The sequence below is a fragment of the Podarcis gaigeae genome (assembly GCF_964106915.1).
Source record: "Podarcis gaigeae genome assembly, chromosome: 2".
Classification (NCBI taxonomy): domain Eukaryota; kingdom Metazoa; phylum Chordata; class Lepidosauria; order Squamata; family Lacertidae; genus Podarcis; species Podarcis gaigeae.
The window spans coordinates 125260607-125287394 of record NC_139679.1 but is presented as its reverse complement, the minus strand read 5'-3'; the positions used below and the strand labels follow the sequence as shown (position 1 = coordinate 125287394).

Genomic DNA, 26788 nt, shown 5'->3' with positions numbered 1-26788 from the left:
CTGAATCCACTCCCATATGCAAGTTCTTTGTGATCTTGATGGTCTTCTCTCTAGAACCATCAGGGTTGGCATAGCAACTGGGCAGGGCTCCTGTGTACGTGCTGGTATGCTCAAGGGATTATGGCTGCCCTGTATCAAACCTTCCCCATTTTGTAGTCCTTCCTTCATGGAGTAAAATAAAAGTGGAACGGTGCAGATCTGATGTATGATTTGCTATGAATTTATAACAGAAGTGTAGTGTATGTCGTGTGTGTCGAGTTTGTACAAACTGAATGATGGGGGGGGGGGGGTTCCTGTGACACAGGGAGGGAACCGCCAAAAGGCCCTCGGCGCTAGACCTCAGCTCCGGGCAGAATGATGGGGGTGGAGATGCTCCTTCAGGTATACCTGGCTTTAAAGGGACAGGGGTCAGCAGTGGGGGGCAGCGAGAGAGGAAGGCGGAGGGCCCTGGCTTTGGAGATTCCAAGTCCATGGAGAGGTCAAGGCCATGCAGAGAAGGGTGGGGGACACCCCCCATTATTACGAAGGAATTTACCAAATCACAAAATCAAAGCCTTCACCCATCTAGGCGGCCCAGACTAGGAAATGAGAAATGCCCGGTGTGGGCAGCTAGATGGGCACCAGCCTGCAGAAATGCACACACAAAAACACAACTTCCTTCCGCAGACCTGCTGTGTTGTTGTATGTAGTCGACAAGGCAACACTCAAGGAAAGCTCCGGACAACCAACCTTACTGGCCTCACATTCCTCCACTGGCCACGAGAGAGCGAGCTTTCTCTATACGTGTATATTTCCCTGTGATAGCTGCGACCCTAGCTTTGAGTAGCAAAACAACTGCAAAAGTTTGGCACTGGTTTGGAGGGAATCCCAAATTTGGGGGTTCGTGGTTAATTTTCCTTCCGGGGGATTCCTCCCCTCTCCCAGGAAGCCAATATCTTCTTCTCTCCAAACAAGCTCTATACTATAATTCATTTTCTTTCATGAAAAGGTCCCAGCAGCAGCAAGGAATGAGACACCCCCCCCAAAAAAGTCCTTCGGGGAATGAAGGTGGCAGTTTTACTTTCCCCGCTTCATCTCTATTGTTCCCACTGGTTTGGAAGGTCCGTCTTTATTACACCGCTTTTACCACGGCGGGGAATCCAGTGTCCTTATTGTGGGTAGCGCGGCTGGTGTTTGGGGCTGAGCTTTGCTTATTGGGGGGGGGGGCATAGCTCTGTGGTGGAGCAGCTGCTTTGCATGCAGAAGGAGGTCCCCGATTCAGTCCCCACCACTGAAGAAGAGGCCGCCGCCCCCCCAAAAAAACCCAGGTGGATGAAGCTTTACAGACCTCTGGAGTCACCCGCTCCCACCCCTATTTGGAGACTCCGCTGTGGGGAGGAGAGGCAACATGGGGGGGGGCAGGACGCAAAGGGCTGCGCCTTCACGGCTGGTCCCCATCCTAACACACACAAACGGGCTGCTCTGTACCGTAGCTCTATGGGCTCCTGCGTTCGAAAAGAACCGCGAAGTGTCGGGAGATTCCTGGTGGCCCAAAGGAAGGACCCCCCCCCCCCAGAAGTGGGAGGTTTTACAAAAGGTGGAATAACACGCCTCCGCCCCCGTATTTCCGGGAAGAAAACCGGTTTCGCGAGCAAAGCACGCGGATCGCCAGAGAGGACAAAGAGGTAAAGGTGCGGCGGGAGGAGGGAGATTGGAGCGGGCCGGGAGAAAAGGACAGAGAGACCCCCCCCCCGCAATACAAGCGCCTTTCTGGGGCCCCATCGGCAGGGGCTCCGATCCGCGCGACCCAGCTGCGAAGTGGGGACCCAACACCTACAGGGATTGCATTGCACGATCTCCTTTGCAGCGGCCCCACCGCTTGAGGGCAAGCGATGCTCAACTGCCCTGCACCCCTGGGGCGCCTTTGCAGGAACTGGAATGTGATGCCCACCAAGGGGGTCCCGACGAGGACCCCTATCCCCAAGCAGCCCTGGATTTGATCCCAAGACCGAAACACGACGCGCCCCGCTCTCTGCCCTTCTCCGCCTGGCCGGAATCCCTCAAGGCGCTCCTGCGCCTAGATGGAGAGAGGGTGTCCATGAAAGGGTTAAAGGAAGTGAAATAGGCCGGGATAAAAGACCCCCCCTCCCTGCCCGTCTTGGGAGGCTCCTCTGGATGGAGAGGTTGCTGCGCCTGGGAGAGATTTGATTCTGTGCAGAGGGCAAGGAGTGAGCTGGTCGCAGGGGAGACTGTGGGATGGAGGAAGGAGAGCAGAGGAAATTGGGGGGCTGAGGGAGGAATAGCAGCATCCCTTGGGGGGGGGGAGAGCCCTGCTGAACAGAGAGGGAGACTCTTCCTTTTGGAGAGATGTCTCCATCCTTGGGCACTGGAGGAGGACTGTCTGGTGGGTCTGCCTTGGCTTCTCCCTCCTGCCCAGGAATCTGCCACTCTTTCAAGTTGACCAGAGAGAGATGCCTGATTAAGGGCGGGGTTCCCACTGATTTCCCCACTTCTTTCAGCGAGCTCAATCTTCTCCCCGTTGATCCTCGCAAGCTACTGCATGGCTGGCTGTGGGCCGCCTTTTGTTGTTTAGCCATTTTGTCGTGTCCGACTCTTTGTGACCCCCTGGACCAGAGCACGCCAGGCACTCCTGTCGTCTTCCACTGCCTCCCGCAGTTTGGTCAAACTCATGCTTGTAGCTTCGAGAACACTGTCCTACCATTTCGTCCTCTGTCGTCCCCTTCTCCTCACGCTCTCCATCTTCCCCAACATCATGGTCTTTTCCAGGGAGTCTTCTCTTCTCATGAGGTGGCCAAAGTATTGGAGCCTCAGCTTCAGGATCTGTCCTTCCAGTGAGCACTCAGGGCTGATTTCCTTAAGAATGGATCGGTTTGATCTTTTTGCAGTCCATGGGACTCTCAAGAGTCTCCTTCCAGCACCATATCTCAAAAGCATGAATTCTTCGGCGATCAGCCTTTTTTATGGGTGGGCTGCATTATACCAAGTCAAACCGTTGGTCCACCTTGGAGAGCAGAAGAGAGAAAAAGGTGGAAGGTCCTGGGAGGGAGGGGGGAGGCCTTCTCCAAAGCGGCTCTTTGCTTCTGGTAGCCCCGCCCAGGAAGTAGCCAGAGACCTCTTCAGGTGCACAGCCTGGGAGTCATTTTGGACTCACAGCTGTCCATGGAGGCGCAGGTCAATTCTGGGTCCAGGGCAGCTCTCTACCAGCTTCATCTGGTATGCTGGATGAGACCCTACCTGCCCGCAGACTTTCTCAACTGGTTATTTTCCGCTCAGACTACTGCCATGCACTCTACGTGGGGCTACCTTTAAAGATTACCCAGAAACTACAACTAATCCAGAATGCTGCAGCTGGACTGGTGACTGGGAGTGGCCACCAAGACCATATAACACCTGAAAGATCTACATTGGCTCCCAGGGTGTTTCCGAGCACAATTCAAAGTGTTGGTGCTGATCTTTAAAGCCCTAAACAGCCTCAAAGGCCCAGTATACCTGAAGGAGCGTCTCCACCCCCATCATTCAGCCCGGACTCTGAGGCCCAGCATTGAGGGCCTTCTGGCGGTTCCCTCACTACAAGAAGTGAAGTTACAGGGAACCAGGCAGAGGGCCTTCTTGGTAGGGGTGCCCGCTCTGTGGAAAGCCCTCCCATCATATATCAAAGAAGTAAACAACTATCTGACGTTTAAAAGACATCTGAAGGCAGTTTAGGCAGTTTAGGGAAGTTTTTAATGATTGATGTTTTAATGTATTTTTAATTCTCTATTGAGAGCTGCCCACAGTGGCTGGGGAGGCCCAATCAGATGGGCAGGGTATAAGAAATAAATTATTAATATTAGTATAATTATTATTAAAGGGGCACCGGATGCCTTGTTATACTTTCTTCAAAAGATGAATATTTTTGAATACTTTTCCAGTGACGTAAATAGCACTTCCGTTTTACTTATTCCGCACAGGAGAGAATCTGATCTGCAAGTCTGAGCTCAACTCCTTCCTTGAAAAAGAAAAATACAGAGACTTTGAGAGGTAAATCCTTCCTCTTGCCCGGGAGACTGTATCTTGTAGGTCTTGTTTCACTTTGTGGGAACATGAGAAAAGTTCTGCTGGATTAGGATCAGGGCACACCTCGTCCAGCATCCTCTTCTCACAAGGACCAGCCAAGGAGAAACCCCCCAGCAGGGCCAAGAGCTGTCTCCCCACTCAGGATTCCCAGCCCCTAGGATTCAGATAAATAATTCCTCCGTAGGAGGGGGGGGACTAATAGCTGGGAACTGAAGGACTGCTACTGAAATGGTGGGTGGTTCTGAGAAGGTGGACACAATGGAGCTGCCTCAGGAAGTAAATGGTGCAGGATTAGGGAATGTGTGCAGTTGCTTGGAGTGTATCAGGAAGATGTTACACATCACGGAGGAAGGAGGGAACAATACAGATATTTAGCTTTTTCAGAGGAGGAGGAAGATGGAGAAAGTGTGTCCCTCCAGATGTTGTTCCAGTAGAACTCCCATCATCCCTGGACATTGGCCATCCTTGCTTGGGCTGATGGTACTTTGAGTCCAGCCACATCTGGAGGGCCAGAGTTGTCCCACCTTAGCATAAATGGTTCCTCTAGGAGCTCAGACTCACTTGGGAGGTCCAGGTGGGTGTGGATACCAAGGGTTACTGAGACATGTTTTCAGGGATTATGTTTGATGCCTAGGCTCCAAATCCAAGGTGAAGGTCTGGATGATACCCTCAAAGGTTTATATTCCAGAAGACGGCCAAGCAGGGAATAGATGTGAAGGTTCTGAACTGAGTTACAATCGAGATTCCGAGTTATAGTTCAGGCTGAGAAATGGAGGCAAGGATCCTAAATGTCATCTAAAGGTGGTTTCCCCCTCAGGCTCTCTTCTGGTGGAAGCATCTCTGACTGCACCTCCTCTCTCAAAAGTCAGATTCTGTCCTTCCACCCCCTTTTGTTGACATCCATCTGCCTCGAGACACAATGTAGAGTCTCCATGAGGTTGAAGTCAAACAGGGGTGTTAGAAGCACAGACGTGACCCCCGCAGAATACAAGCCTGGGCAGTGTGTGTGGAGGTCCTGGGCTGCCTACACAACAAGGCCTTCGTCTCCAGCAGGGTGGCCCCGTTTAAAAATGCAAAATTCGGGACAGAGTTATTGAGCTTTTAAAAAATACAGATTCTCCCCAAAAGAAGCAGCTTTTGAGCTTTCCTGATATTTCCCACCATAGAAATCTTCGGAATGTAATGGAGTCTGCCAGGCTTCCCTGTCCCTGCTTGAGCCTCAAGCTCTCTTCCTGGCTCCAAGCAGAGTATTGCAGCAGCGGTTTTGCCTTGTGCGGGTGATAAATCCCAGTCTGTAGACAGGCTTCTTGCTTAATCTAAGAAGGCTTTATTATGTACAGAAAAATCAGCATAAATCACCTCGGAGATCGGGCGGACATTCACTCCGGCTCAACAGCTAAAAGCGAAAGTGATGTGAGACGTCACACAGAACTGTTTAACCCTGTAAGTTCTGGTTCTCCTCACAAGAAACGGCAGCCTTGCCATACGCCTGGGTGGACCTTTTGCCGATCTTGTGAAAATCCTCCTCGATTCCCTGGGGGGGAACAGACCTATGGCAGCCCTACCTTCTCAACCTTCGTGATATGGTCCAAAGGGAAGCAGAGCAATATTTTTGGCCCCAGGAGTTACCGGAAGGAGGCGTACAAGGACTCCACCCAACATGTTGCAATGTATTTGGACCTATAGAAGCTCCATATAAAGCACTCAGGAGTCCAGCTGTGTTGCAAGGAGGGCTTTATTCCAGCTGCAGTCCTGCAGCATCATAAAGTACCATAAATCAGCCTTCCTACATACAGGGGAGAAGCCAGTGTGGAGAAGTCAAGCATACCTCTGTATACAAGCTGGCTATAGACCAATTAGGCAGCGCACCATCTCTTGGGATGCTGACTCACCATATGAAACTGAGTCAGCATTTCCACTTATCATAGTGTTAACTCCTTGATACCCACAACACTCCAACACAATCGTCTTAAGGACGTCACTCCCGATTTGTGTAGTGTTTACTGCTTAGCCTCTTCTTTTCCTGAAGATATTCACGCAAGGCTGCAGAGGTTTAGGATCAGAGTTCTTCGTCTGCTTCTTGGCCTCGCTTCCCAGGTTGATGAGCCCCTCACTTCCCTCTACGGCACTTGCATAAAACACCTGCTTGACTGTTGGACTCACTATTGGTCTTGTCTGCTCAATGTGCCAGAGCCTGTCATCGCATGCAGTGAAAGTCCCCGACTCACCAAGGGATTGAGACCCATCAATTATCCTCAACTGGTTTAGTTGGCCTGTCGAAGCTTTTCCTGGGTTGTGTCTGCTTTTGCATGCTGACAGCTTCTAGGACCCACAGGTGAGAGTACAGGTTGGGGATTAATGGTGGACCAATCACCCCAGAAGGAGCCCCAAATTGTCTCCCACGAGAGGTACTATCGCAGCCCCAACATCCCATGACATAATACTATTAATGTATTTGATATCTCAGGAATAAATTTGTGTCTCCAGCAATAAACCTAACAGCTTCATCCTATGAATGAATCAGTGCTAAATATCCAAGGCTGAAGTTTCCATTAAGTACAGTTATATATTGATGTTTAATATGGAGCTTCTTCAGTGTGACACAGATTCCGCATTGAAATAGAGGAGGTACATCCAGGAGTGACGCAAATGAAGAAATGACAGTGAGAGCGGCCTGGGCAGAGAATTTACACCAGGATAGTCCAGTGTCAGAAAACGGGAACAAGCTCAGGTGGCACATCATAATTATAAATACTAATTGGGATGAGTGCCAATTGAACTTGATGTGTGTCATATTCCTTTGTTCTCTCCCTTGAAACCCCAACAGGATTTTGTCTCCCTGCACTCTGAAGCAGACGATGGAGAAGACAGGCAAGAATTCTGGGGGGCCATCTGTAAATTCAAAAGGAATAACAAAGAAACCATTTGAATGTATAGAATGTGGAAAGAGCTTCAGTCGAAGTAAAAACCTTAGAATACATCATCAAACTCACACAGGGGAGAAACCATTTGAATGTATAGAATGTGGAAAGAGCTTCTCTCATAGTGGGAAACTTCAACGACATCATCTAACTCACACAGGGGAGAAACCATTCAGATGCATAGAGTGTGGAAAGAGCTTCAGTGATAGTGGGAAACTTAAACTACATCATCGAACTCACACAGGGGAGAAACCATTTGAATGTATAGAGTGTGGAAAGAGCTTCAGTCAAAGGGGACACTTAAGACAGCATCAACGAACTCACACAGGGGAAAAACCATTTGAATGTATAGAGTGTGGAAAGAGCTTCAGTTGTAGTGGACACTATAGACTACATCAGCGAACTCACACTGGGGAAAAACCATTTAAATGTATAGAGTGTGGAAAGAGCTTCAGCCGAAGTGGACACTATAGACTACATCAGCGAACTCACACAGTGGAGAAACCATTTAAATGTATAGAGTGTGGAAAGAGCTTCAGTCAAAGTGAGAAACTTCAACAACATCATCGAACTCACACAGGGGAGAAACCATTTAAATGTATGCAGTGTGGTAAAAGTTTCAATAAAAGTGGACACTATAAAGTACATCAGCGAACTCATACAGGGGAAAAACCATTTGAATGTATAGAGTGTGGAAAGAGCTTCGCTGATAGTGGGAAACTTCGACTACACCAACAAACTCACACAGGGGAAAAACCGTTTAAATGTATAGAGTGTGGAAAGAGCTTCAGTCATAGTCAAACTCTTAAAAGGCATAATCGAACTCACACAGGGGAAAAACCATTTAAATGTATAGAGTGTGGGAAAACCTTCAGTGAAAGTGGACAATATAGACAACATCAACGAACTCACACAGGGGAAAAACCATTTGATTGTGTAGAGTGTGGAAAGAGATTCAGTCAAAGTGGACACTGTAAACGACATCAACGAACACACACGGGAAAAACCATTTGAATGTATAGAGTGTGGAAAGAGCTTCACCTCAAGTGAAAGCCTTAGAATACATCATCGAACTCACACAGGGGAGAAACCATTTAAATGCACAGAGTGTTGAAAGAGCTTCAGTCGAAGTGGACACTATAAAATTCATCTACAAATTCACATGGGTGAAACCCTTTAAATGTAAGGAGTACGGAAAGTAATGCGGGTAACATCTTAAAATAGTAGAATGCAAGATGCAGTGTAAGGTTAGCGAGGGGTGTGTCATCTGAAGAGCTGGTGGTGAATAATGGTGGGCTGAGTGTCACATGGTTTTTGGTCTTTAGAGGAGCGATTGGAAATGTTCATGTTTGAATTTGGGATGTGAGAGTTGTGAAAAGTGGAGTGTGAGACTTTGTGTTGCTTGGGATGTACAGTTGTTTAATATACGAAGAGTCGCATCACTCCCATTCTTATAATTGCAATAAAGGAACAATTAAGACACAGAAATCTGAAAGCATCTTTTTACATGCAGATGGTAGTCTTGAAACCCTTGTATATAGTTTATATTGTACGAATTAAATGTGTTACTGCCCTCTCTCATTTTTGGCTACGTCAAGGGTGAAGTGTTGAAATAAAACGTGATCTCTGGTGGCATCATACAGCTTGTAGCTGGGACCCAGATACGAAGGCTGCTTGCACCCGTGACTGAAACAAAGTGGTAGTCTAAATGTGGTTTGCCTTTTTAGTTTTATAAGATATGAAAATCGCTTATGCTTGCAATTGGAACCCATAGTGGTTAACACACAAAACTAGGGCAGCTTTTGGTGTGCTGCTTTTGTCAATAGGTAAATTCTGGGGGTGGGGCTTGGACCAAATAAGGGCAATAAGGAATGGGCATCGGGATCCTGGGAAATGAGTATAATTGGGCGGTCTGATAGGCTGTAACCTCTGCGCTGCCCTCCAGCCAATTGGAGGACAGAGGAGGGACATTTGCTCCCGGGGGGAGGATAAACGCCTGTGTTGTTCTGACCTGGGTGTGCCTGAATAGCTCCCCCATACTTGCAGAGATGCTTTTCTTTAAATAAACTTTGCTACTTCACCAATGGGCTCAGAATTCATATGAAAGGCTTCTAGGGCTTTCAGCTTTAGGAGCCAGTGTTTTATTCCTCAGAGCAGAGAGTGGGCACTGCCAGAGCCTCTGGCAGCAATGTGCCCGGCAGTGGCACAGGTGTGTGTTAAATGCTTCACTGTAAGCTCCTAGCCAATTATCCCCCAAATAAGAGACACAGGGGAGAAACCATACGGATGATTATAATGTGGAAAGGTGTTCAGGCAGGTCCCAAACTTGGAATGCTAAGGGACAATTGTGGGAATGTTAAGGATAGTAGGAAAGGATATGTTGAATAAACGATATCCTTCCTTCACTCACGCTAGTGAATGATGCAGCAGAGCAGTTTCCCCTCAATATAGCAGGAAGATAGTTTGCAGATTCGTTTGAATCTCTTTAGTTAAGTCATCAAATCTGGCTTGCCCAGATGGATTATTCCTCGTGTCCCTTTTTGGTTAAAATAATATTTATTAAAGTTTCAAAAAAGTTACAAGAATAAGAGGAAAAAAAGAAAAAAAATGAGAAAAAATACAGAAAAGTAAAAACAAATCCACCTTTCCATGTCTTGTCTTTCATTAACTTGTTTCCCTGACCTCCTCACGCCTCCCTTTTTTGTATTCTAGTTCAATTAGTTATTTCAGCAAGTCCTCCCCATTTTTACTTTTATCTTAGTAGTTTATCTTAATCTATTATAACTTTACTGTAACATTACTGCTAAAACCACATAACTTCATTTCAACATCCTTCTAACATTCCTTAATATTGCAATATTTCTGTAGATAGTCTTTAAACTTCTTCCAATCTTCTTCTACTGACTCTTCTCCCGGGTCTCGGATTCTGCCAGTCATTTCCGCCAGTTCCATGTACTCCATCACCTTCATCTGCCATTCTTCCCGGGTGGGTAGATCTTGTGTCTTCCAATACTTTGCAATAAGTATTCTTGCTGCTGTTTATTCCTCGTGTCCCCTTTTATCCCTCTTAAAAGACACAAGAGTCTTTCCTTAAAAAGTAACAAAATTTTTACTCACATTCCAGTTCACAATTTGATCCCTGAAAGGAGTCTTCTCTTCTCATGAAGTAGCCAAAGTATTGGAGCCTCAGCTTCACGATCTGTCCTTCCAGTGAGCACTCAGGGCTGATTTCCTTCAGAATGGATAGGTTTGATCTTCTTGCAGTCCATATGACTCGCAAGAGTCTCCTCCAGCACCATAATTCAAAAGCATCCATTCTTGGGTGATCAGCCTTCTTTATGGTCCAGCTCTCACTTCCATACATTACTACTAGGAAAACCATAGCTTTTACTATACGGACCTTTGTTGGCAAGGTGATGTCTCTGCTTTTTAAGATGCTGTCTAGGTTTGTCATTGCTTTTCTCCCAAGAAGCAGGCGTATTTTAATTTCGTGACTGCTGTCACCATCTGCAGTGATCATGGCGCCCAAGAAAGTAAAATCTCTCACTGCCTCCATTTCTTCCCCTTCTATTTGCCAGGAGGTGATGGGACCACTGGTCATGATCTTCATTTTTTTGATGTTGAGCTTCAGACCATATTTTTGCGCTCTCCTCTTTCACCCTCAATAAAAAGTTCTGCTGGATTTCTCAGAGGCCTTTAATACCATTGATATGTGGATGATACCCAGTTCTACCTCTCTTTCAAATCGGAACCAGTGAAGGTGGTGAAAGTCCTGTGTGAGTGTCTGGAGGCAGTTTCAGGATATATAGCGGCTAACAGATTGAGGTTGAATCCTGACAAGACAGATGTACTGTTTTGGGGGACGGGGCAGGCAAAATTGGAGAATTCCTGGTCCTGAAAGGGGTAACTGTGCCCCTGAAGGACCAGGTGTGCAGCCTGGGAGTTATTTTGGACTCACAGCTGTGCATGGAGGCACAGGTCAATTCTGTGTCCATGGCAGTGTCTACCAGCTGCTTCTGGTATGCAGGCTGAGACCCTACCTGCCCGCGGACTGTCTCGCCAGAGTGGTGCATGCTCTAGTTATCTCCCGCTTGGACTACTGCAATGCGTTCTACGTGGGGCTACCTTTGAAGGTGACCTGGAAACGACAACTAATCCAGAATGTGGCAGCTAGACAGGTGACTGGTAGCGGCCAAGACCACATAAAAACACCAGTCTTGAAAGACCCACACTGGCTCCCAGTATGTTTTCAAGTACAATTAAAAGTGTTGGTGCTGACCTTTAAACCCTAAATGGCCTCAGCCCAGTAGACCTGAAGGAGCATCTCCACCCCCATCGTTTTGCCTGGACAATGAGGTCCAGCTCCGAGGGCCTTCTGGCGGTTCCCTCCCTGCGAGAAGCGAAGTTACAGGTAATCAGGCAGAGGGCCGTCTCAGTAGTGGCGCCCGCTCTGTGGAAAGCCCTCCCATCATATATCAAAGATATAAACAACTATCTGACGTTTAGAAGACATCTGAAGGCAGCTCTGTTTAAGGAAGGTTTTAATGATTGATGTTTTCATGTATTTTTTAAATATTCTGTTGGAAGCCACCCAGAATGGCTGGGGTTAATAATAATAATAATAATAATAATAATTTTGAACTAATTCTTCAGACATGCTTCTGGGGAGTCTTCCTGCAAGCAGACCACTGTGTACATGCGTACACAAGGGTTTCACAATCCTGGGTTTCCATCTCTTTTTGGAAGATAACTGCTAAAGATATAGGAAAACAATCATTGGAAAACAAATAAATATATATATTTATATATATAAATAAAAAATAATAATATATATTTATGAAGACAACCCAGTTTAGGGAAGTTTTTTATGTTGATGTTTCATCGTGTAAATAAATAATAATAGTCACACATACGTATATACGTATATTATTTAAAGTTTAAACTACACAAATAATTGTAATAAATCATCACGGCCCCTGCGTCTTATTACTGCCTCCTTATTACCTAGCCCAGTCTTAAGCAGACATGGATTATGTCCTTCTTCTTCTGGCCTTTTTGAGGAGCCAGGAAGAGTCTCCGTAAGACCGTCAACTTAACTCTATTAAAATGATACAATAACAAAAGTAAATAAGGAAAAATAAGTGTGCAGCTGCCACCCTGCTGTGGAGGGAAACGTAAATCCATCAGCTCATACACAACTAGGAAGCCCCCCACTCTCGCCCCCCATTTCCACTCTCCGCTGGGGGGAGAGAGGCGACATGGGGGGAGGAGGGGCCAAGAGCAGGAGGCCAGAGGCAGCGCCATCTCTTCCTGTTTCCATCCCAACACAGGCAAGGGCTGCTCTGCGAACGTAGCTCTAGAGGCGCGCGCCTTCGACAAGGAACCCGAAGTGTCTGTAGGTCGGAAGTTTCCAGGGGGCCCAAAGGACCCCTGGGAAAGTGGGAGGTATTCCGAAGGGGAGGAGGGGTGTGGGTTGACTAGTTCCCCCCACCCCCTACTCCGCTTTATTTTGGGGGGAAGGACACCGGAACAGCGAGCAAGGGAGGCGGAGGTCCAGAGAGGACAAAGAGGTAAGGAGGCTGCGGGGGGGAAAGGGGGCGATTTAGGGGGAAGGGAAAGAGGAAAAGACAGAGACCCCTCCCGGGAACAGAGCCATAGCTAGGGGGGGGTGGCCAGCCGGGGGTGGTGGTTGTTTTTTGCACCAGGTGACGCCTCCAGCAGGGCGCCGTTGAGGATGTCTTTGTGGGGACGCAAATGTCTCCAATTTGGTCTTTGACTCGCGGGAAATCCAGCCTAGTTTCACCCCTGCCCGCGAAAAAGCCCCTCTCTTGGGACTCATAAGCAGGGGCCCCGATCCCCGCAATCCTGCTGCCAAGTGGGGGCCCAACACCTGCAGGGATTGCGTGGCAGGATCTCCTTTGGAGCCCCCCACCCACCCATGTTTCTTTTTCCTGGGGGTCCAGGAGGTGCTCAAGGCCCCCGATCCATGCACTCCAGCTGCCATCTCCTTTGCAGCGCCCTCCCCTCCACACGCGTCTCTTTTTCCCGGGGGCTCAAGCGATGCTGAACTGCCCCGCACCCCCTGGGCTCTCTTGCCTGAACTGAAACGTGATGCCCACCAAGGGGGTCCCTACGATGACCTCCTATCCCCAAGCAGCCCTGGATTTGATCCCAGGACCCAAACATGACGCCCTCTGCCGTCCCCCCCTGGCAGGAATCCCTCGAAGTACTCCTGCGCCTTGAGGGAGAGACGGAGTCCACGAAAGTTTTAAAGGAAGTGAAATAGGGCTGGATAGAGACCCCCCTCCCTCTACCGCCTCCCTGCCCGTCTTGCAAGGTCAGAGGGCGAGGGGTGAGCGGTGCCAAGGGGGTCTCTGGGCTCAGGGGAGACTGTGGGAGGGAGGGAGGAGGGCAGAGGAAGTTGGGGGGCTGAGGGAGGAATGGCAGCATCCCTGGGAGATAGAAGGCCAGCCGAGCTGAGAGGGAGGGAGAGTCTTCCTTTTGGAGAGATGTCTCCATCTTTGGGCGCTGGAGGAGGAATCTCCGGTGGTGGGTCTGCCTTGGCTTCTCCTTCCTGCCCAGGAATCTGCCACTCCTTCAAGTCAACCGGAGAGGGAGAGTTTTCCCTGATGGTGGGGTGTTTTCCACTGATTCCCCCCCCCCCATTTCCCCCATGGAAGCTCCATCCTCTCCCCACTGATCCTCGAAAGCTACTGCATGGCTGGCTGTGGGCTGCATTATACCAAGTCAACCCTTGGTCCACCTTGGAGAGCAGAAGAGAGAAAAAGGTGGAAGGTCCTGGGAGGGAGGGGGGAGGCCTTCTCCAAAGCAGCTCTTTGCTTCTGGAAGCCCCTCCCAGGAAGTAGCCAGAGACCTCTTCCTCGCTCTCAGGCTCCCATCCTTAAGTGTTTCCTCTGCATGGTTAATTGATGGTGGTTGTTACGGAAGGGGGGGGGCATGTCTTCTTCACCTTCTTCTTCGCTACAATATATCAATTTATTTCCAATTGTCAATGTCAAAAGGGACTAAAATCTATAAAATTCATAGAAAATCAGCGTGCCAGTTTGCTCAATTACTCTAGGACTCCACACCTCCCCTGTCCAGCATAATCCCTCAAGCAAGGTGTCAAGACCCAAATCCTTTCTTTCAAATTGCTCTAATCAGCCTTTCCTCCAGACAATGTCAGGTGACAGACTATGCATATTTGGGACTATTGTTTTCTCATCCCCAGGAAGTGTTTATTTGTGCATATCTCCAGCTCTGCATATTCCCCCCTCCCTCCTCCTTATGTTAATCCGATGTAGCTCTGCATATTCCCCCCTCCCTCCTCCATATGTTAATCTGTGTAACCCAACCTCCCTTTAATATATTCATGATGTAATCTGTGTAACCAAACCTCTCTTTAATGTATTCATGACGTGTTTTGCACTGTATTCTGGGACATGGAGGGAGTTTCAAAAACTCATGTCAACCCTTTCTCAGGGTTCAATCTCGTCTTGAACCTGTTGGCCAATAAACTTGGATCTTCTGCAGTTTGCTCCTGTCTCCGGCTGAGCTCATTTTCCTCCGCAGGGACCCACGGACTGAGTCCGATGAGCTGGGTGGCAGAGCAGCCTCGCACCCAGATTTTTGCCGTAACAGTGGTGGTGCTGAGGAAGCCAGGAATATGGGGGAAGGATGCTACAAAAAGGTTTTCAGGGTTTATCGGTAAGTATATCCTGAAAGCATTTCTATTACTTTTATTTTTTGTAGGCCATGTCAGAGTGGGTTACAAACGGAGATACAATCTATCAGCACCCAAAGATCCATAATCCGTCCCAGTCTGGGGCATTTCCATGATAGACAATGCCTGTGGCTGGAGGCTCTACACCCAGGGCTGTGCATCTGCAGGCCTGGAATTGCCAGTATTACAGGAAAGGGTTGGGAACTTGCCAAATTTACAGACTGTATATGAGTGAGAGTTTGTGTGTGAGGTGATAGTTTACAGCAACCGTGTAAGTTTCTCCATCCGTAACTTTTCATGAACCGATAATGCGGTAGGAATTCCAAAATCTACAAAGAGACTCTCAGGATAATGGAGATTGCGAGTCTTCCTGGTCCACAGTCCACATCCTCAGCCTGCAGCCCACAAATGCTGAGCTTATAAACTTTTATTAGCCCTTAACTGGACACCAGCTACTTTGTTAGACTTTCTTCAACACATGAATATTATTGAATACTTTTCCAGTGACGTAAATAGCACTTCCATTTTACTCATTCCACACAGGAGAGAATCTGATCTGCAAGTCTGAGCTCAACTCCTTCTTTGAAACAGAAAAATACTGAAACTTTGAGAGGTAAGTCCTTCCTCTTGCCCGGGAGACTGTATCTTTGTAGGTCTCATTTCAGTTTGTGGGAACATGAGAAATGTCCTGCTGGAATAGGATCAGGGCCCACCTCGTCCATCATCCTCTTCTCAAAAGGACCAGCCAAGGAGAACCCCACCCCCAGCAGGGCCAACAGCTGTCTCCCCACTCAGGACTCCCAGCCCCTGGGATTCAGATGAATAATTCCTACCGTAGGGGGAGGGGAATAGCTGGGAACTGAAGGACTGCTACTGAAATGGTGGGTGGTTCTGAGAAGGTGGACACAATGGAGCTGCCTCAGGAAGTAAATGGTGCAGGATTAGGGAATGTGTGTAGTTGCTTGGAGTGTATCAGGAAGATGTTACACATCACGGAGGAAGGGGGAAACAATACAGATATTTAGCTTTTTCAGAGGAGGAGGAAGATGGAGAAAGTGTGTCCCTCCAGATGTTGTTCCAGTAGATCTCCCATCATCCCTGGTCGTTGGCCACCCTTGCTTGGGCTGATGGTGCTTTGAGTCCAGCCACATCTGGAGGGCCAGAAGTGCCCCACCTCACCATAGAACCCTGTAAGTTCTGATTCTCCTCACAAGAAACGGCAGGCTTGCCATACATCTGGGTGGACCTTTTGCCGATCTTGTGAAAATCCTCCTCGATTCCCGGGGGGGAACAGACCTATGGCAGCCCTACCTTCTCAGCCTTCTTGATATGGTCCAAAGGGAAGCAGAGCAATATTTTTGGCCCCAGCTTGGCCCCAGGAGTTACCGGAAGGAGGCGTACAAGGACTCCACCCAACATGTTGCAATGTATTAGGACCGATAGACGCTCCATATAAAGCACTCAGGAGTCCAGCTGTGTTGCAAGGTGGGCTTTATTCCAGCTGCAGTCCTGCAGCATCATAAAGTACCATAAATCAGCCTTCCTACATACAGGGGAGAAGCCAGTGTGGAGAAGTCAAGCATACCTCTGTATACTAGCTGGCTATAGACCATCTCTTGGGATGCTGACTCACCACATGAAACTGAGTCAGCATTTCCACTTTTCATAGTGTTAACTCCTTGATACCCACAACACTCCAACACAATCGTCTTAAGGACTCCCGATTCGTGTAGGGTTTACTGCTTAGCCTCTTCTTTTCCTGAAGATATTCACGCAAGGCAGCAGAGGTTTAGGATCTTTTAATTGATTTTTCACAAACATAAATACAACTTAATCTTTTACAGTCATCTTTTTATGTCATCTTTTTTACACTGCACAAGTTCACACCCAGACTTCCTTCCTTCCCTGCTTCGGTTTTCTTAGTTTATATCTTCTCTTGCAGATTCTTATTTACCTTCTATACACATCACAGGATTTATGTTAAACTTCCTACAGTATTTAGACTTCTACAGTTAATTCTTATATATGCAAGAAATATACCCCACTCTTCTTCAAACTTTGTCCCTTTTTTGGTCTCGAATTTTATAAGTCATTTTAGCTAATTCTGTATACTCAAAAAATTTAGTCTGCCACTCCATTACTGTTGGGGTCTCCTGTAATTTCCACTTTTGAGCCACGAGGATCCTAGCTGCAGCCGTAGCATATTGAAATAGTTTACGATCCTCCTTTTTCACCTCCTCCCCTATTATCCCTAATAGGAAAGCCTCTGGTTTTTTAGGGAATATATACTTCAAAAGTTTCTTCAGTTCATTATATATTAGATCCCAAAACTTTTTCATCTTATCACATGCCCACCACATGTGGTAGAGATCCCCATCCTTTAGTTTACAATTCCAATAGGCTTTATTGCTCGATTTGTACATTTTTGCCAATTTAACTGGGGTGATATACCACCGGTACATCATTTCCCCAAATTTTCTCTTAAGTTGGAGCACGCTGTAAACTTCATACCTTCGTTCCATAATCTTACCCATTTATCGTAAAGACCGCACACTTTATCATGACTTCTTTTGTTAACTCTCTTGGAAACTTTGAAGTGCCAGGCATAGCTCTAATGGCTTTAGCCCATGTGTAGCAGAGTTTTCCTGCACAGCGAAGAAGCTAGTTGAGGTGGAAATGACTAGTCAGCTAGACTCAGAATAACTATTTACAGGATTTATTAAAAGGAAAATAAAACCAGCAGAGTTTCTGCATACAAAACAAAACAAAATAAATCCTTTCTTTCTCTCTCTCTCTCTTAACCATACACAGCACTCCAACTCCTAACACACCCACCTAACACAAACTGTGCTAGCATTCCTAGATAACAGAGTTGAGTGCTGGTCGTTAACCAATCAGAGTAAGTAGTTTCTAGATCAAGCAGACCTTGGCTTTCTGCCAAGAGTAAATTGACACTGCCTTGAGTTAATTGTGTGAAGCCAGAATCTGTAAGTTTTCATGAGAATCAATTAACAGAAACTGAACAAACTCATCCTTAGTGTCCCATTCCAGCAAGTAATGATACATTTAGACAAGAGTTTTGTTCTGCCCTCCAAAATTTCTATCTGGTATTTGGACTTTTTCTCACAGAATCCCATTTTTTAATCCTCTTTTAACAAACTATTTCACCTGGTGATACTGTAGCCATCCTGTAAAGCCATCTGTTATATTTTCATATGGTCTTAATTTCCACCCATTCTCCGTTTTCACTAATATATCTTCATAGGTTACTCTCTTTCCCTCCATATATAATTTTTTTATTGTTAACACATCTATCGGGGATAACCACCAGGGTGTGGTTCTTTCTAGTAGGTGTTTGTTCTTGTCCCATACATCATACAGGGCACCCCTAAAAATATGGTTTGTAAAACCTTTATGTATTTTCACATTATACCATAGATAGGAGTGCCACCCGTATCTATTATTATACCCTTCAAGATCCAACAAATCAGTATTTTTCAAAATTATCCATTCTTTTATCCAGCACAAGCAAGACGTCTCATAATATAATTTCAAATTTGGTAGTGAAAATCCTCCTCTCTCCTTCCTCTCAGTCAATAGTTGAAATTTTATCCTGGGTCTCTTCCCTCGCCATATGAATCTTGATAAGACTTCTTGCCAATCCCGAAACTGAGACGACCCTTTAATAACAGGAATCGTTTGAAAGAGAAACAGCATCTTCGGTAGAATGTTAATTTTAATCGCTGCCATTCTTCCGCTCCAGGATAACTTTAATCTATTCCAAATATCCAAATCTCTTTTAATTCTTTTCCATACTGGGGTATAATTGTCACTAAATAAGTTGATGTTTTTTGTCGTTAGCCAAATCCCTAAATATTTTACTTTTTTCACCACATTAATTCCACACTTTTGTTCCAGCTGTTCAGTCTCTTTTCTATCCATGTTCTTAAGCATCATTTTTGTCTTTGTTTTGTTTAGTTTAAATCCTGATAGCTTACCAAATTCCTCTAATTCCTCCAATGCTTTCCCAAGACCTATTCGTGGTTCCTCTAAAGATAATACAAGATCATCGGTACAGGCCTTCAGTTTAAATTCCTTTGTTCCAATTTTTATTCCTCGTATTTCTGGTGATTTTCATAACTTATCTGCTAATACCTCTAAGACCATTATGAACAGCAACAGAGATTAAAGGGCATCCCTGTCTCGTGCCTTTCATAATGTCAAAAGACTCTGTCAGAGTATTATTTACAATTAATTTGGCAGTCTGATTAGAATAGATTGCTTCTATGCCCTTCATAAATGAACCTTCCACCTCCATTGCTTCCATACTTTTCAATAAAAATTGCCACGACACATTGTCGAATGCTTTTTCTGCGTCAATAAATATTAACGCCGCTGGTACTTCATTTCTAATTTCCAAATATTCTATTACATTTACAAGGTGTCTTACATTGTCTTTAAGTTGTCGGCCAGGAAGAAAGCCCGCTTGATCTTTGTGAATAAACTCTTTCAAGCTTCTTTTCAATCTACTTGCCAGTATTTCTGTGAACAGCTTATAATCGTTATTCAACAATGATATCGGCCTCTAGTTCTTGATGTTTAACCTATCAGTTTCTAGTTTGGGAATTAGGGTTATGTATGCCTCCTTCCATGTGTTTGGAATATTTCCTCCTTGTTAGATATTATTCATAACCTCACAAAGTACTGGAATTAATTGTTCATTCAGAGTTTTATAATATTTAGTAGAAAGCCCATCCGGACCTGGAGCTTTACCTACTTTCATCTTTTCGCAATTTGAATCTCTTCTGTTGTTGTTGATTTATTTCATTGCTCTCTTTCTTCAGCTGTTATTTGTTTCCCTTTATGATCTTTTAAATACTTTCCTATTTTTCTTGCTTCTTCATTCTCTTTCTTATATAATTCTTTGTAAAATTCCTGGAAGATCTTCTTTATTTCTCTCGGATCTTCTATTTGATGTTCTCCTCCTTTTATTTTATTTATCGTAGTCTGGTTTTGTTTTTTTCTTAGTTGCCATGTGAGGAGTTTCCCTGCATTATTAGCTGATTCAAAAAATTTCTGTTTCATAAATTTTGTTTTCCATTCGACTTCTTGATTTACCAATATTGAAAATTGCGTTTGTAGCATTTTAATTGTTTGCTTTATCTGTTCATCTTTAGGTTTTATTGTTAGTTTCCTTTCACACTCTACCAACTGAGCCAAAATTTCTTCTTTTTTCTTTTCTCTCAACTTTTTCCTATAACTATTTTGCTGTATCAAGAAGCCTCTCATGACAGCTTTACTCGCGTCCCAAACTATGTCCAAACTTGTTTCTTTATATAAATTCCATTTAAAATATTCTTTTAAAGTCTCTTTTGCTTTTTCAATCACTTCTTGATTCTCAAAAAGATTTTCATTCATCCTCCATCTGAATGAATTTTGTTCTTTACTTCTTAGTTCTAAAATCATAGGGTTATGATCTGATAATGTTCATGGTAGTATCTCACTTTTCGCTATTCTTGGAGCTAAATCCCTTGAAATCCAGATTATGTTTTTTCCCAGCTTTGATGTGGCTCAGAGAAGAAAGTAAATTGTTTTGTGGTTGGGTGCTTAAGTCTCCAAATGTCTATTAGGTCAAGATTATCGACAAGATCAAAGAAAGTCCTTGGTATCTTGCCTTGCTTAAACTTTTTATTTTCTTGATCTATCTACTTCTGGCATCACCACACCATTGCAATCTCCCATTAGTATTATCTTTTGATCAACAGTTTCTATCAGTCTTTCTTCCAGTTTCCTGTAAAATTCCCCTTTATTTATTTTTGGCGCATAAATCCCAACCACACTGATTTTCTCCCCCTGGTAATTAATTTGGACTACAATTATTCTCCCTTCTTCATCCTTAAAAATTAATTTAGGCTCCCATTTCACTTTAATATATAACACCACACCTCTTTTCGTGTTAACATTTGAATTAATAAATTCCGTACCCAACCTTTTGTTTTTCAGAATATGTTTATGTTTTTTAGCTACATGGGTTTCTTGTAAACAAATTACATCAAGATTTTTTCCTTCAAAACGTTTTCAACTTTATTTCTTTAGATTTCTCATTTAATCCATTCACATTCCACGTTAATAGTTTCAAAGTCATTTTTACGTATTTAGTTCTCAGCTATGAATTAAATTCAAATTCGGGTGGTTTTGTCCCCAAGGTTCACTTCCTCCTCCTCTTCCTCTTCCTCTTCGTCCTCTACTTCCTCCTCTTCTCCTTCCTCTTTTTCCTCCTCTTCCTCTTCCTCTCTTTTTTTCTTCTTCCTTCTTCCTCTGAGTCAATCTCCTTTCCCCCAGGTCTGTGAACAGCTCTATCTCCTTCCAACTTTCCCAACTCTCTCTCATATCTCCTTGAGAATTTCTTTACCTCTTGAATATCAGTTAGCCTAAATCTTTTATCTTTATAATAAAAAGAAATCCCCTCGGTGAATTCCCACCTATGCTGTATTCCATTTCTCTTCAACAAACTCACTAATGGATTGTATCCGTCCCTCTTTACTAAAAATCTAGTGGGAATTTCTTTAAAGATGATAATTGGCCTACCATCGATTACCAATTTATTTTGGTAACTCATTCTCAAGATTGCGTTTCTCATATCTAATGAATTAAAAATCATTAGACAGTCGCCTGGTAGTTTTTTTGATTTAGCCTTTAAAGATCTTACTTTTATTCTAAATACGTTCTCAACCGTGTATTCAATTTCTTCTTCTTTCATATCCATCCATCCTGCCAATTCCTTGATCATTTTTATCTTTATATTTTCATTCATTTTCTCACTTACGCCTCTAAATTTCAAATTAAGTTGTTTCTGACGCATCTCCAATAGAGCTTACTGTCCCAGACCTGCTCCTGTGTTTTATTTAAATCTACTACTTCATCCTTGATTTTCTCCATCTCTCTCTTATTTTCTTTGACTTCTTTTTGAATCCTTTTCATTGATTCCTCAATGGGATCCAACTGTCAAATCTTTAATTTTATTTGAAAGTTCTCCTACCACTTCCTCTATTTTCTTATCCAACGTTTCCTGCACTTCTCCTAATTTTTTCTCCATATGTTGTTCATTTTGTTTAAATTATTCCTTTATTTTTAACCACAAAATATCCAAATCTCTTCCTGTCTGGAAATTTTCCTTTCTCCTGGTTCCCCCCCATTCCCCCCCCCCCGTTTCCCCCTGCCATTTTAGATTAATTACTGCAGTAAAATATTCTGTCCACCGGTGGGGTAGATGATTCAACCTGTGATGTGGTCCAAAAGAGCCAACAGAGTAAAGATAAGCAGTATAAAATATAATCCTTGCTTGCAATTTCACTCTATGCCTCTAGGTGTCACCCTCGGTTTTCCTCCACCCCCCACAACGACTTTCACTTTTTATCTCTTTTTGTTCCTAATTCAGGTTACACCAGTGTCAGTAGTACATAACTACTTTAAATATTAGTCCAACTCTAAGTTCATCAGAGGTCCTCTTCTTCTGCTCTTCCGCAACTTGACAAGTCAGTCCTTCGATGAAGTTTCCGCTGGTCTTCAACCACTTGTTGGCCTAATCCACCAGAGTGTAAATACAGGAAGCACTTTTTATTATTGTATCCCAGTTCAGTCTTTATTTCTAGCCACTTGCTGGCTTAATCCACAAGGAGATGTAGAATTATCAGATACTAGGGAACAGACCCTCCCTTTACTCCAAACTCAGTTTTTTTTCTAGCCTCTTTCTGGCTTAATCCACAAAAAAGTGCAAGAAGGGGACTGTATCAAACAGCCAAGTTTCAGGAGGGGAGTGGGGTTGTTTTTCCCCGGGGAAAATTGCAGTGAATGATAGCAACACAGCCTTTAAAGTGCTTATGGGTGTGGCAACATTTCTAATAATTAAGAACTTAAAGGTCCACATAAAATAAGACTGCCAAGTCTGTTTCTTCTTCACCTAAAATTCAATCTCTTTCTCCCCTTTGGTGGTCTAATATATCAAAGAAGGGATAAGTAATAACCTCTCTTTCTCTTTTCCCAGTCTTTTACCGGCAAGGACGTAGCAGAAAAACCACAAATGCAACCTTGAAAGCTCCACAAGCAGATGGTTTTAGTCAAAGTTAAACGATGTTGTAAAAGGATTTATTGCAGTCTCTGAAGACTTTATGGGTTCTCCCTCCCTTTCCCTCACTTTCTGCTTGAAGCCTTTTCAGACCTGGAGTGTTACTTTTCCTCCACCTCAAAAATATTCCCAAGAAAAGTTTACAAAGTCCTTCTTTTTAACTCTTCTCTAATAACTTGTTTCAAAATGTCCTTTGCCTCAGTACATTGTTTTGTTTTGTACTCATTCAGCAGGAGCTTTCACTTCCTTCTTTGTCCTTGTGACTTTAATCTCTGCACCATTTTCTGACCGCTGCAGGGACGGACTACCTTTTTACATCCCACAGCATCCGAATTTTCTTTACTAGAATAGCAATTTTCCCAGGATAAATATATACTGTAAGCATTTAAAATTCTTTTCTTATTCCTTTGGATGTTTGCTAATTTCATCTGAAGCTTGAAACAGCAAAGCTGGAGGTTTAGGATCAGAGTTTTCCTTCTACTGCTTGGCCTCCCTTCCCAGTTTGATGAGCCCCTCACTTCCCTCTACGGCACTTGCATAAATCACTTGCTTGACCATTGGACTCACTATTGGTCTTGTCTGCTCAATGGGCCAGAGCCTGTCATCACATGCAGTGAAAGTCCCCGTCTCACCAAGGGATTGAGACCCATCAAATATCCTCAACTGGTTTAGTTGGCCTGTCAAAGTTTTTCCTGGGTTGTGTGTGCTGTTGCATGCTGACAGCTTCTAGGACCCACAGGTGAGAGCTGAGTACAGGTTGGGGATTAATGGTGGACCAATTACCCCAGAACGAGCCCTATGTGTCCCCCACGAGAGGTACTACCCCAGCCCCAACACCCTATGACATAATACTATTAATGTATTTGATGTCTCATGAATAAATTTGTGTATCCAGCAATAAAACTAACAGCTTCATCCCATGAATGAATCAGTGCTAAATATCCAAGGCTGAAGTTTCCATTAAGTACAGTTATATATTAATGTTTAATATGAAGCTTCTTCAGTGTGACACACATTCCGCATTAATAGAGGAGGTAAGTCCAGGAGTGATGCAAATGGAGAAAGGACAGAGAGAGAGGCCTGGGCAGAGAATTTACACTAGGATAGTCCTGTGTCAGAAAACGGGCATGAAATCTGGTGGCACATCATAATTATAAATACTAATTGGGATGAGTGCCAATTGAACTTGATGTGTGTCATATTCCTTTGTTCTCTCCCTTGAAACAGCAACAGGATTTTGTCTCCCTGCACTCTGAAGTAGACGATGGAGAAGACAGGCAAGAGTTCTGGGGGGCCATCTGTAAATTCAAAAGGAATAACGAAGAAACCATTTGAATGTATAGAGTGTGGAAAGAGCTTCAGCCTAAGTCAAACCCTTAGAATACATCAGCGAACTCACACAGGGGAGAAACCATTTAAATGTATAGAGTGTGGGAAAACGTTCAGTCAAAGGGGACAGTTAAGACTACATCAACGAACTCACACAGGGGAAAAACCATTTGAATGTATAGAGTGTGGAAAGAGCTTCAGGCAAAGTGGACACTATAGACTACATCAACAAACTCACACAGTGGAGAAACCATTTAAATGTATAGAGTGTGGAAAGAGCTTCAGTGAAAGTGAGAAACTTCAACAACATCATCGAACTCACACAGGGGAAAAACCATTTAAATGTTTGGAGTGTGGAAAAAGCTTCAGTCACAATTCAAGCCTTAGAATACATCAGCGAACTCACACAGGGGAGAAACCATTTAAATGTATAGAGTGTGGAAAGAGCTTCAATCGAAGTGAAACCCTTACAATACATCAACGAACTCACACAGGGGAAAAACCATTTGAATGTATAGAGTGTGGAAAGAGCTTCAGTCGAAGAGGAAGCCTTAGAATACATCAGCGAACTCACACAGGGGAGAAACCATTCAGATGTATGGAGTGTGGAAAGACCTTCAGTGAAAGTGCGAAACTTCGCCTACATCATCGAACTCACATAGGGGAGAAACCATTTAAATGTATAGAGTGTGGAAAGAGCTTCAGTGAAAGTGGAAACCTTAGAATACATCAGCGAACTCACACAGGGGAGAAACCATTTAAATGTATGCAGTGTGGGAAAACCTTCAGTCAAAGGGGACACTTAAGACAACATCAACGAACTCACACTGGGGATAAACCATTTAAATGTGTAGAGTGTGGAAAGAGCTTCAGGCAAAGTGGACACTATAGACTACATCAACAAACTCACACAGTGGAGAAACCATTTAAATGTATAGTGTGTGGAAAGAGCTTCAGTGAAAATGAGAAACTTCAACAACATCATCGAACTCACACAGGGGAAAAACCATTTAAATGTTTGGAGTGTGGAAAAAGCTTCAGTCACAATTCAAGCCTTAGAATACATCAGCAAACTCACACAGGGGAGAAACCATTTAAATGTATAGAGTGTGGAAAGAGCTTCAATCGAAGTGAAACCCTTACAATACATCATCGAACTCACACAGGGGAGAAACCATTTAAATGTATGCAGTGTGGGAAAACGTTCAGTCAAAGGGGACAGTTAAGACTACATCAACGAACTCACACAGGGGAAAAACCATTTGAATGTATAGAGTGTGGAAAGAGCTTCAGTCGAAGAGGAAGCCTTAGAATACATCAGCGAACTCACACAGGGGAGAAACCATTCAGATGTATGGAGTGTGGAAAGACCTTCAGTGAATGTGCGAAACTTCGCCTACATCATCGAACTCACACAGGGGAGAAACCATTTGAATGTATAGAGTGTGGAAAGAGCTTCAGTGAAAGTGGGAAACTTCGACTACATCATCTAACTCACACAGGGGAGAAACCATTTAAATGTATGCAGTGTGGGAAAAACTTCAGTCAAAGGGGACACTTAAGACAACATCAACGAACTCACACTGGGGAAAAACCATTTAAATGTGTAGAGTGTGGAAAGAGCTTCAGGCAAAGTGGACACTATAGACTACATCAACAAACTCACACAGTGGAGAAACCATTTAAATGTATAGAGTGTGGAAAGAGCTTCAGTCAAAGTGAGAAACTTCAACAACATCATCGAACTCACAGGGGAGAAACCATTTAAATGTATGCACTGTGGGAAAAGTTTCAAGCATAGTGGAAACTGTAGACTACATCAACAAACTCACACAGGGGAGAAACCATTTGAATGTATAGAGTGTGGAAAGAGATTCAGTCAAAGTGGACACTGTAAACTACATCAACGAACTCACACGGGAAAAACCATTTGAATGTATGCAGTGTGGGAAAACGTTCAGTCAAAGGGGACAGTTAAGACTACATCAACAAACTCACACAGGGGAAAAACCATTTGAATGTATAGAGTGTGGAAAGAGCTTCAGTCGAAGAGGAAGCCTTAGAATACATCAGCGAACTCACACAGGGGAGAAACCATTTAAATGTACAGTGTGGAAAGAGTTTCAGTCAAAGTGGACACTATAAAATACATCAATTTCACATGGGTGGAACCCTTTAAATGTAAGCAGTACAGAAAGTAATGCGGGTAACATCTTAAAATAGTAGAATACAAGATGCAGTGTAAGGTTAGGGAGGGGTGTGTCATCTGAAGAGCTGGTGGTGAATAATGGTGGGCTGAGTGTCACATGGTTTTTGGTCTTTGGTGGAGAGATTGGAAATGTTCATGTTTGAGGTTGGGATGTGAGAGTTGTGAAAAGTGGAGTGTGAGACTTTTTGTGTTGCTTTGGATGTACAGTTGTTTAATATACGAAGAGTCGCATCACTCCCATTCTTATAATTGCAATAAAGGAACAATTAAGACACAGAAATCTGAAAGCATCTTTTTACATGCAGACGGTAGTCTTGAAACCCTTGTATATAGTTTATATTGTACGAATTAAATGTGTTACTGCCCTCTCTCATTTTTGGCTACGTCAAGGGTGAAGTGTTGAAATAAAACATGATCTCTGGTGG

At 44.2% G+C, this 26788-nt stretch overlaps 1 protein-coding gene across 11 annotated transcripts in view; it reads left to right on the top strand.

The window, feature by feature from the left end:
* The window catches only part of LOC310837499 (uncharacterized protein), a 152836-nt gene that overhangs the window by 117602 nt on the left and 8446 nt on the right, over positions 1-26788 (top strand). Inside the window, exons 1-6 of one of the 11 annotated variants that reach the window (XM_083724179.1) lie at positions 1576-1664; positions 3951-4020; positions 6154-6391; positions 15244-15313; positions 23327-23564; positions 24059-26643. In XM_083724179.1, the coding sequence (XP_083580305.1) occupies positions 24090-25922 (1833 nt within the window). In that variant the 5' untranslated portion in view covers positions 1576-1664; positions 3951-4020; positions 6154-6391; ... (1 more) ...; positions 23327-23564; positions 24059-24089 and the 3' untranslated portion in view covers positions 25923-26643. The other 10 variants (XM_083724176.1, XM_083724172.1, XR_014560564.1 and 7 more) reach the window with 10 other exon arrangements.